This window comes from Caretta caretta, chromosome 27 (genome assembly GCF_965140235.1).
Source record: "Caretta caretta isolate rCarCar2 chromosome 27, rCarCar1.hap1, whole genome shotgun sequence".
Taxonomy (NCBI): domain Eukaryota; kingdom Metazoa; phylum Chordata; order Testudines; family Cheloniidae; genus Caretta; species Caretta caretta.
In genome coordinates this window covers 1,123,618-1,136,638 of record NC_134232.1, presented here as the reverse complement: position 1 = coordinate 1,136,638, position 13,021 = coordinate 1,123,618, and the positions used below count along the sequence as shown (strand labels likewise).

Here is a 13,021-nt window from a genome sequence, read left to right as displayed (position 1 = left end):
TGGCAGCGAGAGCATTCAATGCTGCCCACACCACCACACCAGTTTAGGAACAGAAGAGAAGATGTACCCAACTGAACTACCTGGAGGATTTAGGAAGGCAGAGCCATTAGAATTTTGCCAGGACTCAGAGTTAACAGCACTGCTCTTGAGGTAATCACGGGATCTATAGTGACAAGTTGTTCTGGTGTCCGATTACATTCCATCAGAAAGATGACGTTTCCAGCAGCACAGCACCCCCTAGCAGAAAGCTAAAGCATTGGCTCAACACTTAAGGAAGTGTGTCCTTATTTCCTGCACAATCTCCCATCAGGTATTAACGACACCCAACACTGCTTAGCTTACCCAATCCGACAGGATGACAGTACAAAATGACACAGCTATGGACTATCAATAGTATGCTACGTTTGCATAATTTGCTTAAGTTACCTGATAATCACTTCACAATTCTTACTTTAAACCAAAAAAGGAGAAAACTTAAATCCAAGAATTGGATGAAGGTTTGGTTTTTTTAATCTCTTTATTGAAATTACTATACAAAATGCATTAAGTTCTTGTTGCTTCTCATACATTTCAGTTTTTTTGGGAGTCCAGTAAAGACAGTCAAGAAACAATATTCTTTAATATTGTATGTATTACCATATTTTGTGTTATTGCACAAAAATTCTCCCAGCTCTATAAGAATGTGCAGATTGTTTCCTCATACTTTTGGAGGAGTGCACATTTGTTTATTTTTAAACCTTTAATCAATAATTACATCACAAACCAGATTAACATTTTGAATCCTACCCCATGCTTAATTTAAAAGTATTCTATCCCACTTGGTAAAGGTGGTGTGTTACCATTTCCATGTACGGGAAGCAATCATTTTAGCACAAATGAAACCTATTAATCTTAAGTGTCCCTTCGAGTTCAATGGAGGCTATTTTGTAACTTGTAATAATACTTGAGAACCACAAGTCATGAGTATGTTCACAACGCACTGCTAGGATTTATATGGGGAGCATGACAAAGCAGCAGTTAATCTCAATCGCACCCTGCCTGAGATCACTTTGCTCAAGATCCTTCCAATTTAGGAGTTATTATTGACTGTATTTCTCCTACGTTTGAATCTACAGTGACCAGGAACTTTCATTAGTGTCCTGACCTTTCCATAAAAGCAAATAACATTACTACTACTTCACAGGCCAGCAGTGGAAGTAACGAGAGATTACAGCTTTAACGGACCATGATTTTGGTGGCATTCATTCTTAAAACACTCATTCCACTGAAAGCTCCTAAACTTTATAAGCTACCTAAGAGAGGTAAAAGTACTTGTCATTATAGGGAGAAGGCAAAGACATCTCTTCAATGGCTTGTCTCATAACGAATGCAACCCATCATGACAGCAACAAACTGACAATGGCCTTTTCTCCCAGTGCCACAACAAATAAGAACAGGTTTCAGAGTAGCAGCCGTGTTAGTCTGCATCCGCAAAAAGAAAAGGAGTACTCGTGGCACCTTAGAGACAGCTCACGAAACCTTACGCTCAAATAAATTTGTTGGTCTCTAAGGTGCCACAAGCACCACTCTTTCTTTTAACAAATAAGAAGTTTGCCAAATATAGAATAAAACCTCTAACAACCTTCCCTCCTGCAGTTAAAAGGGCTGCCTCTGGATCGGCCCATTGGACTTAGGAGGAAGGGAGCATATAGGCTGAAGTGACACAGCAGATGCAATGATGACATGAAGACACTATGTTCTTCCTTGCTCCCTGACGCAGCCTGTTTTCCCACTGAACATATCGGGCAAGGCTTGTTTCCCTCCAGACATGATCCTGCATACTTAGCTTTGGGTCATATTACTAAATTAGCTAGTAATTTCTTGTCTTCTTCAGGCCCCCCCCACCCCCCTTTCAAAATCCATCAGTTTCTCAAGTAACACAAGGCACTACCTCATCTCCTGGGCACAATGCCTCTGCAGCATCCCCTGGCTGGTCAGGACCAACTCAAACATAGGTCTTCTGCACAAAGATGCAGAATGCTAATAGGCCAAAATTCCTAAAAAAACAGGATTTTCAGGTTAAACATTCAGAGAACATAAATATTGCACCTGATTTAAATAGCCTTGCCCAACCCTGCCAGGTAATTCGTCAAGTTTTATTTCACTAGAGATCTGACTCAAAAGGAGGCCTAGAATGTCACTGGGAGCAAGACAATAAATCCATACATTTTACTAATTTGTGGCTGAGGGATTATAAATTCATGCCCACAAGCTGCGAGTTCCAACAGAAATTTCTTTCCCATTGGAATTACTGATAACTATTTTTAGTATTTTTTAAGTAAGTGTAGTGTTGGTAAGGAGGGACTGACTGACAGCCCTAGACAACTGGAACAGCTGCCATGAAATATTAAGTCTGCTGCTCCATCACAGGAAAAAGGCAATCACACACTACAATGCCATTCACCAAATCCCTGACCTGAGGGAACAATGCCAATCCTACGGTGATGAGCAACAGTATAAGATTGGATTGATGAAGGGGTAAATTAGTCCCTATGCCAGTTTATTTCTTAGCCTCTGCCAAGACAGATGACAATGGATCAATTGCAGCAATGCTTTTTGTAACAAGAACATTTGTCCATTAGGAACAGACTACCAATTTATTTCATGTTAACAGCAGTTTAGTGGCATGAGGGACAGTTTTAACCTTCAAGCCCTATCAAATCAGGCTTTATCTTCCTTTCCTAAACTGTTGTTGTGTCTGACTTACAGAACCTTTCTTCTCTAGGAAATTAAGATCACTTCACTCCACCCCTAGAATTTTTAATTATTGTCCAGAATTTGCAGGAGACATCCCGCTTGCTAGAATCTATACTGCAAACTTCGCATAACACTCCCAACTGTAGTACTGGAGACATTTTGAGTGCGACTCTCCACAAACTTTACAGCACAGTGTTGGGTTCTCAGTCGGGAAACTAGGAAGCTTTGATCCTTAGGGGATTTAGAGGAGACAATCAGTATGGCTGAAATGCTATAAATCTTTGACTCAATTTGTTTTGCAGTAGTTATAACTAATTCCCTGCCTGCTTTTAAAATCCTCTTTTCACCAAGGCTTTTGGGAGGACTAAAGAGCAATACCAGTGACAAGAGGAAAATGTCCTCTGGAAAATACCAGTAGCAGAGCAAAATTTATAAGTTTAATCAGTTTCATTCCTGCTGTTTATAACACAATGAAACAGTGAAATTTTCAAGAAACTCATCAATTTTTAGGCAGCAGAACAGAAATGTGGAGGTCAAATTCAGAGGTATAAGCGTAGACCCTTAAACTGCAGGGAGTATTTTACCCCAGCCTGATGTGAAAGTGAGCGTAACTCACTTACAAAGGACCTGGAAGAAGGCACAAGATATGACAATTTAGGATCTAGCCCAGGGGTCTCATACACACGGCCCGCAGGGTTCTTTCGTGAGGCCCGCCAAGCTCCCCGCACCCCCCAGCCACGCGTCTCCACCGCCCCTCTGCCTACCTGTGGCGCTGCAAGCCCGGCGCCGCTCCCTGAAGCAGCGGGAAACATGCCCCTGCGGCCCCGGGTGGGGGAAGAGGGCTCCATGTGTTGCTCTTGCTTCCAGGCACCGCCCTCCACAGCTCCCATTGGCCGGGAACGGGGAACCGCAGCCAATGGGAGCTTCGGGGGAGGTACCTGGAGGAGCAACAAGAGCAGTACTTGGAGCCCTGTACCCCCCGCCCCCCGGGACATGGTTCCAGCTGCTTCCTGGAGCGGAGCAGAGTGGTGCGGGGCCAGGGCAGGCAGGCAGTGAGCCTGCCCTGGCACCTGCCACTGCCACCTCAGAGCCACTCTAGGTAAGCGGCACTGGGCCAGAGCCCGCACCCCAAACCCCTCCTGAACCCCGCATCCCAACTCCCTGCCCTGAGCCCCTGCCGCACCCCACACACCTCCTGCACTCCCTGCCCTGAGCGCCCTGCTGCACTCCGCACACCTCCTGCACCCCACATCCCAACTCCCTGCCCCTTTGGGGAAGGGTTTGGAATGGGGGCAGGGAAGGGGTGGGAAGAGGCGGGGCCTCATGAAAGGGGTGGCGTGGGGGCAGGGCCAAGGGCAGCAAGGGGAGAGTGTCAGTGATGTAGCCCTCGGTCCAATGCACTAGTCCTCATGTGGCCCTCATGGTCATTTGAGTTTGAGACCCCTGATCTAGCCTAAGAGTAATTTACATGCACCCTTCCGATTTTGCTATCTTCACACCGTGGATGACAGAAAAAGTGGCCGCGTCACTTCCACCAGGTTGAGGAGTAGAAAGAGGCATCACCTCTTTCTTCCTACCTCAGCCTGCCAGCAGAGCTCTGGGAAGCCCAAAACCTTCAGCCTGTCCTGATCCGGTGTATGTATTAAATGAGCTTCTCTGAGTGCTAGTAAATCCTCTCTTCCTTCCCAATCTTTCAGAACATCCTTGCAGTTCTCACTAGTGGGCATCTGGTACATAAAATGTTGACTTTCAATCAAGCACCAATTTATAGAATTTGTACTAGTCTCAATTGAGAAGTGTTTTGGTTTGGTGATACTCTTGTTAACCAGCGATCCTAGGAGGTCACCCAAAGTGCATTACGTTGTTTGTAAAGTCTCCGGTCTTCAACTTTTATGAATCAACAACACCTAGAACAGTTTATTCCATTTTCTCTACAACTAACTGATTTATTTTTAAAGGAGGGAACTAATTTTGTATTGGTGTCATCTTAAGTTACCAGTTCAGAAAGGAACAGTTTCTTTGCATTTAGGGCAACACTGGAAACAATCCACTCTGCCACAAGCTATGTTCAATTGCAAATCAGAATGTCTAGAATACTCAGACATACCTAATTTAGTACCCACATATAAACCAAAAAGCTAAAATATGTACTTATTTATGTTAAGTGGGGAATAAAGCATCTGACTTTCAGAACAGACCTAAAACTGATCAATTATTATTTAAGACCCCTCGGCACTTTTTAAGAGAGACTGCGGTGTTGACCAGGACAGCAGAATTAAACTCCATTGGTTCATTACATTCTGGTCTCTTACACTTTCCAAACAACTTCAGTTTGTTTTTAAAAAGTACATGTTCCACATTATGTCCTGAATTATGGTTGCATACGGCTAAACTGCTGCCTGGCTACATCTGCAGCGGACGGAGTGAACTTTGTCTGAAGTTGGTGTATCAATTTGTGAAGTCCTTTTGGATGAAAAGTGCTCAATAAATGCAAGATCATTATTCTCCAGCAAAAAACTGCTGAACTTTCACTGTAACAAGCATGCTATCTTAGAACTTTCCAGGGAAACCGAAGATAGGAATATAAACTGAACCAAACAATTACCAATTAGAGACGTTTCACCCATTCCTCTCCTTTCATACATCTCCAAAAGAAAGACTGTCACATCTTCTCTTATGTAGAGCTGGTTGGGAATTTCCCAACACATTTTTCCATCAGTAAATGTTAATTTTTTCAAAACAATCACCCAATTCAAAAGCTTTTGAAAAATAATTTAAATTCTTGAGGTGTCCCGTTTCAACGTTTTCCTCAATGAAAAGTTTTGAATAAAAAAACAAATCAACTTTTAATGTTGAACTGGTTAATTTCTGCTAAGTGCAGGTTTCTTTTTAAAAAGGCTGAAGTCCCCAGTGTAAAGGGGGAGCTAGGGGAGTATGTGTGTGTGTGTGGGGGGGGGGGCCTAGGTTTTTTTTAAAGATTTATTGGTTTGCAAAAATTTCAGATTAACTTCAGAACAGGAAAAAAAAGTTTCCAAATTTCAAAGACTCACGGGATAGGAAGTAGCTCCCTCCTCCCCAGCTCTACTCTTATGTTTGCATCTCCCTACAGACCCATGAACTTGCGTGTACATGCATGTTACAAGAATTCCAATTAGTCAGAATTTGGGCTTACCTTCCGCCTGTCCGGTCTTAGCAAGAAGTGCCCCCAGTTCCAGGATGCTCTGCTCTTTAACTTGTACTGCCTCCTCATCATTTTCCTGGACATCACGCTTCACTAGAAGAAAGTGGAACAATACCATTTCAATCAAAACACAGAATCTACATAATTAGTTAAGTTTTTCACTTCTTTCCAGAAAACTAACTAGTGTGTCAGGTAACAATGGAGTCAATATGGCTGGAAAATTTATTACATAGAAATGTTAGGTTTAGAAAGCTTAAAAACAGTTAATTATCTAGACTTTACAAACAGTTGCATCTAGCGGACAAAGTTTCTCGTGTCCTGAAAACAGGTCAGATTTCAGATTCATAAAGCATCACTAAGACCTTTCCAGCTGTTCAACAAGGACTGTTCTAAAACAAGCATCTATTGTTGCACCATAAGGAGTGCTCTAATAAATGACATCTTCTAAATGTTGACATCAAGCGTAGAACCTGCAAGCTGGGTAAAAAAATACTCCCTTATTGCTTGGTGTTAGGATCCTTGTTTTTACTGCTGTTGTGTGTAATGTTGCAATCGCTTGGCCAAAGCGCCACAAAAAAAATAACGCTAAGGCTGCATGAAGCTGTGAAATTAATCTGTTTGCACTTCCATGTCAGATACTGCAGGCATTACAGGCTCTCAGCTGCAAAAGTTGGAGCTGTCTCTCCTCAAAGGTTTTCATACCTTTTGCTACTACTTAGTGCTTTACAAATATTAAATCAACAACTGTGAGACAAGCAAGTATCCCCATCTTTCAGATGAGGAAACAGAAGAACAGAAATATGAAGAAATTTACTTGACTGAGACTTGAGTTGGGATTCCTTGCTTACTTGTGCAGCACTACAGCTAGGATTAGAATTCAGAAGTTCCTACTTCTCACTCCACAGAACAAGACCTTATGCCCCAGTAACTTAATATGCTCAGTATCATAAGCAAAGTCATTTTGTTTTCCCCACCACAGAAGGTCTAATTATAGTAAAAGAAATACCCACTGCCTTAAAAAAATAGCCTACTATAGCTTGTCACATCTCTCAGCTGATTACCAATGGTACCACAAACTATTACTTTTGACTAGGACTGACTTGACAAGAAGTAATAGGTATGCTTAACAGATCTGGAAGATGCCAAGCAGTACCTTAACTAGTGCAGGGGTAGGCAACCTATGGCACGCGTCCCAAAGGCAGCGCACGAGTGGATTTTCAGTGGCACTCACACTGCCAGGGTCCTGGCCACCGGTCCGGGGGGCTCTGCATTTAATTTAATTTTAAATGAAGCTTCTTAAACATTTTAAGAACCTTATTTACTTTACATACAACAATAGTTCAGTTATATATTAAAGACTTATAGAAGGAGACCTTCTAAAAACATTAAAATGTATTACTGGCATGCGAAACCTTAGAGTGAACAAATGAAGACTCAGCACACCACTTCTGAAAGGTTGCCGACCCCTGAGCTAGTGCGTCACATCTCTAGTTAACTTCACAGAATAAGCAAGCTTCTCAGGAACCCTAACCCTAAAAATCAGACCACACAAATGTGTATATTATTTAGTTTACAGCGTGGACCTCATTGTTTGCCCCAGGCCACCAATGCAACAGCAAGACATATTATGTTTTCATGTGTTTCCTTCCATAGTGTCTCTTTTTTTAATATGTAGTTCACCACCTGCAGAATAGCCACCTGAGAGGTCTATTTTGAGATTATACAGTAGCCAAGGAGACATTTAACTGCCAAACACACAGCACCAGTATTTGTTCAAAGCCTATCCTCAGAAATAAGTCACCTATTACAAAGAATCCAGAATTACTGATTTATTTGGCTGTTCATTTCTAGGGCTTCTTCTCTCCCCATCCCATGATCTACATTACAAATACATTCTGAGGACCTGAATTAAACATGGTTGTCCCCTGACATAACTAGGCCACTGCTCCATTTTGTAGTTTTTGCATGTCCCTGACACTGCTAAATCCTTGAGACAGTCCCCCATGACATTTGTAGTGCAGGAAGGTAGCACAAATAAAAACAAAGTGGATTCCTGAAACAAAAAAAGTTACACTGAAGATTTCTGTAGGACTTCTTCAGCCAGAATCTAGGATTCCAGTTCAACTGTTTTTACGTATGCTTTGTTTAGCACTCAGCATTACCAACACTTTCACCTGAGGTTATTTTTGCACTGCAAAACATTCATGTACCCTAAAAGGCAATTCAAGTAGCATTATGTTTGATACTATACAAGAAAAACATACTTTCAGCAGAACTCCTGAGACCTTAAGGGTGGCAAACACTAGACAACTACTACAGACCTCCCTCTGCTGACCTAACTTACTATACCACTCACATGCTACAGTCATGGAAACTACTGAACCCCAAACAGACCGTATCCTAAGTGGACTCTCACTGGTTGCTATTGGGATGCACTGTTCATGACACTCAGTACGAAGCAGTGTTCATGGATTTTTCCAATCTGACAATTGTATGGCTTTCCCAGTTCTACGGTATGCCACCATAGCATGAGCTGAATAGTAACATCCAAGGGGTAAGCAACAGCTTACCCTCTTTCTATTAAAGAAAACTTTCAAGCATGGAGAGATGCAGCAAAACACCATCTGCTCCCCACCCAAACTCAAATTAAATTTGCACAACTATGAAAAAAATGCTCTGTAACCCATTAGTGCTTAATCCACAAATTGTATTCTCTCTCCCCCCTCCACAGAAGGGACTGCAAGTCTGGCCAGCACTCCAAGGCAAGGGCAGTTTCCCACCCTGGGTTCAAGTGCGCTGTTTGGAATCATTCACACCCCTCTGATCTCTAGGTTACTCGTCAGCTGAGGCGGTCATCCTCCCGCCTGGCCGGTAACCCGAGATCCGGCCATGCCGCCCTAACAGGACTGCCGCACAAGAACAACTACACGCCACCAACCGTGGCCTCAGAAGCCCGTGGCACTTCAGAGCCGCTTACCCGAGCAAGCAGCGGGTGGAAGCGAGACAGAAACAGACCCCGCGTCACGCTCAACCCCAGACCCCGCAACGGGGAGAGCGGCAGAGACCAGATCCGCAGGCCCCACAGCAGGGAGGCGCTGTTCAGAGACCCCCAGCTGAAGGGAGCGGAGAGGGTCGGCGCCGTGCCCCGGGGAGAGCGGGCTGACAGCAGGGTCACCCCCCAAGTCTCCCCCGGACCGGGAGAGACACTGCGCGGGCTCCACGCCACGGCGGGCTGCGGGGGGGTGTCACCCCCCTTCCCAGAGCCTCGCTGGCTTGCCCGGGGGAGGAGAAAGGCCAGTCCCGGCCGGCAGCGGAGGGGGGCTGCCCCTGACCGCCATGGGGAGCGCGCCCGGGGGGGTAGCCCCCCCCCGCTGACGGCAAAGACCGGAGCCTCTTTAAGCCCCCGCCGAGCCGGGACCCCAGGCCCGAGCCCCACGCGCTGCCCGGGAGGGCGAAGCAGGGCCGGCGCCCCGGCCCTGCCCCCCGGGCCCAGCGTGAGTCAGCAGCGGCCGGGGGCCTCGCTCCCGCCGCGGGCTGCGGCCTTGCGCCCCCCCGGCTCCCACGGTGAGTCAGCAGCCGGCACGGCCGGTCCCCCGCGCCGCCGCCGGGCCGAGGAGCGCGGGCCGCGGGCCGGCCCCGCCGCCGGCCCCGGGCCGCTCACCGATGGAGTGCAGGATCCCGATGGAGGCCTCGCGGTCGGTGGAGAGCAGGGACTGGGCTCGCTGGAACTCCAACACCGCCGCAGCCGCCATCTTAGCCGCTCGCTCGCTCGCTCCTCACGCCGAGGCCGGAAAGAGGCGGCCGGGCGCGCCGCCCCTTCCTGCAGCGGGGCATGCCGGGACCTGTAGGCCGCGCCGGGCGAAAGGGGCGCGCGGGGCATGCCGGGACCTGTAGGCCGCGCCGGGCGAAAGGGGCGCGCGGGGCATGCCGGGACCTGTAGGCCGCGCTGGGCGGAAGGGGCGCGCGGGGCATGCCGGGACCTGTAGGCCGCGCTGGGCGGAAGGGGCGCGCGGGCCGGCCTGGAGGGGTCTGATGGGAGAGAGGGGCCACGTGGGGCGCTGGTATGGGGCTGGGGCCATGTGGGGCGCTGGTATGGGGCTGGGGCCATGTGGGGTGGTGGTATGGGGTCAGGGGAGGGGCTTTGTGGGGCGCTGGTATGGGGCTGGGGCCATGTGGGGCGCTGGTATGGGGTCAGGGGAGGGGGTTTGTGGGGCACTGGTGTGGGGCTGGGTGAGATGGGCCATGTGGGGGCGCTGGTATGGGGCTGGGGCCATGTGGGGGGCTGGTATGGGGCTGGGGCCATGTGGGGGGCTGGTATGGGGCTGGGGCCATGTGGGGCGCTGGTATGGGGTCAGGGGAGGGGCTTTGTGGGGCACTGGTGTGGGGCTGGGTGAGATGGGCCATGTGGGGCGCTGGTATGGGGCTGGGGCCATGTGGGGCGCTGGTATGGGGCTGGGGCCATGTGGGGCGCTGGTATGGGGTCAGGGGAGGGGCTTTGTGGGGCACTGGTGTGGGGCTGGGTGAGATGGGCCATGTGGGGCGCTGGTATGGGGCTGGGGCCATGTGGGGCGCTGGTATGGGGCTGGGGCCATGTGGGGCGCTGGTATGGGGTCAGGGGAGGGGCTTTGTGGGGCACTGGTGTGGGGCTGGGTGAGATGGGCCATGTGGGGGCGCTGGTATGGGGCTGGGGCCATGTGGGGCGCTGGTATGGGGCTGGGGCCATGTGGGGCGCTGGTATGGGGTCAGGGGAGGGGCTTTGTGGGGCACTGGTGTGGGGCTGGTGAGATGGGCCATGTGGGGGCGCTGGTATGGGGCTGGGGCCATGTGGGGCGCTGGTATGGGGCTGGGGCCATGTGGGGCGCTGGTATGGGGCTGGGGCCATGTGGGGCGCTGGTATGGGGTCAGGGGAGGGGCTTTGTGGGGCACTGGTGTGGGGCTGGGTGAGATGGGCCATGTGGGGCGCTGGTATGGGGCTGGGGCCATGTGGGGCGCTGGTATGGGGCTGGGGCCATGTGGGGCGCTGGTATGGGGTCAGGGGAGGGGCTTTGTGGGGCACTGGTGTGGGGCTGGGTGAGATGGGCCATGTGGGGCGCTGGTATGGGGCTGGGGCCATGTGGGGCGCTGGTATGGGGCTGGGGCCATGTGGGGCGCTGGTATGGGGTCAGGGGAGGGGCTTTGTGGGGCACTGGTGTGGGGCTGGGTGAGATGGGCCATGTGGGGGCGCTGGTATGGGGCTGGGGCCATGTGGGGCGCTGGTATGGGGCTGGGGCCATGTGGGGCGCTGGTATGGGGTCAGGGGAGGGGCTTTGTGGGGCACTGGTGTGGGGCTGGGTGAGATGGGCCATGTGGGGGCGCTGGTATGGGGCTGGGGCCATGTGGGGCGCTGGTATGGGGCTGGGGCCATGTGGGGCGCTGGTATGGGGCTGGGGCCATGTGGGGCGCTGGTATGGGGTCAGGGGAGGGGCTTTGTGGGGCACTGGTGTGGGGCTGGGTGAGATGGGCCATGTGGGGCGCTGGTATGGGGCTGGGGCCATGTGGGGCGCTGGTATGGGGCTGGGGCCATGTGGGGCGCTGGTATGGGGTCAGGGGAGGGGCTTTGTGGGGCACTGGTGTGGGGCTGGGTGAGATGGGCCATGTGGGGGCGCTGGTATGGGGCTGGGGCCATGTGGGGCGCTGGTATGGGGCTGGGGCCATGTGGGGCGCTGGTATGGGGCTGGGGCCATGTGGGGCGCTGGTATGGGGTCAGGGGAGGGGCTTTGTGGGGCACTGGTGTGGGGCTGGGTGAGATGGGCCATGTGGGGCGCTGGTATGGGGCTGGGGCCATGTGGGGCGCTGGTATGGGGCTGGGGCCATGAGGGGCGCTGGTATGGGGTCAGGGGAGGGGCTTTGTGGGGCACTGGTGTGGGGCTGGGTGAGACGGGCCATGTGGGGCGCTGGTATGGGGCTGGGGCCATGTGGGGCGCTGGTATGGGGCTGGGGCCATGAGGGGCGCTGGTATGGGGTCAGGGGAGGGGCTTTGTGGGGCACTGGTGTGGGGCTGGGTGAGACGGGCCATGTGGGGCGCTGGTATGGGGCTGGGGCCATGTGGGGCGCTGGTATGGGGTCAGGGGAGGGGCTTTGTGGGGCACTGGTGTGGGGCTGGGTGAGATGGGCCATGTGGGGCGCTGGTATGGGGCTGTGGGAGGGACTTGGGAAGACTGAGCGTGATACATTTATGAAGGGGTGGTATGATGAGACTGCCTGCAATGGCATGTGGCCCATGTATGGCTGATAGTAGCCCATCTCTCCAACAGCTGGAGATGGGGCACTAGTTGTGGAGGGTTCTGAGTTCAGTTTGATCACGTTGTTCAATCCGTCCTTCAGCCCTCGTATAGATTGCGCCAATCACACACATCTTCCAGTCTTTGCTTATCCTGACCTTCCTTCTCCCCATGTGGCCAGTCCTTTTCATGATAAAATCTTCACACGAATCCCATCTCTTTGGAGGTCGACTGAGCGATTGTTTCAGTTCCCGTGGATTCCTTCTGAGTTACTATGGGGAATTCTTTCCCAGGTGTCTTGCTGCTGGGTCTTGCCCACGTGCTCGGGGTCCTACTGATCACCATATTTGGGGTCAGGAAGGAATTTTCCCCCAGGTCAGATTGGCGGAGACCCTGGGGGGGTTTTCACCTTCCGCTACAGCATAGGGAATGGATCACTTGTAGGTTAAAACCAGAATAAATGGTGGATTCTCTGTAACTTGAAGTCTTTAAACCAGGATTTGAGGACTTCAGTAACTCAGTCAGAGATTACAGGCCTGTTAAAGGAGGGAATGGGTGAGGATCTGTGGCCTGTGTTGTGCAGGAGATCAGACTAGATGGTCTCTTCTGGCCTTAAAGTCGATGAGTCTATAAGGGATAAGGGAAGGGGTTTGGTGGCTTTGAAGGAAGAGTCGTGATTAAATGAGACAAGACTCTATGTCAGTGGTTCTCAACCAATCAGCCCACAATGGGTTACCTGGGCCACAGGTTGAGAACCAAAGCATGCCCCCACAGACCCCTATGCCCAGCGCCTCCTGCCCAGAGACCCCTCCACAAAGTGGGGCCCTGGGTTGGGACCCAGCAT

General features: G+C 50.6%; 1 protein-coding gene across 1 annotated transcript in view; it reads right to left on the bottom strand.

The window, feature by feature from the left end:
* PSMD11 (proteasome 26S subunit, non-ATPase 11) overlaps positions 1–9,735 on the bottom strand; it is a 29,651-nt gene extending 19,916 nt beyond the window's left edge. Inside the window, exons 1-2 of the mRNA XM_048830089.2 lie at positions 9,579–9,735; positions 5,909–6,010 (exon numbers count right to left, since the gene is read on the bottom strand). Coding sequence (XP_048686046.1) covers positions 5,909–6,010; positions 9,579–9,669 — 193 coding nt within the window. The 5' untranslated portion in view covers positions 9,670–9,735. The remainder of the gene's footprint in view (positions 1–5,908; positions 6,011–9,578) is intronic.
* Positions 9,736–13,021: the final 3,286 nt, after the last annotated feature.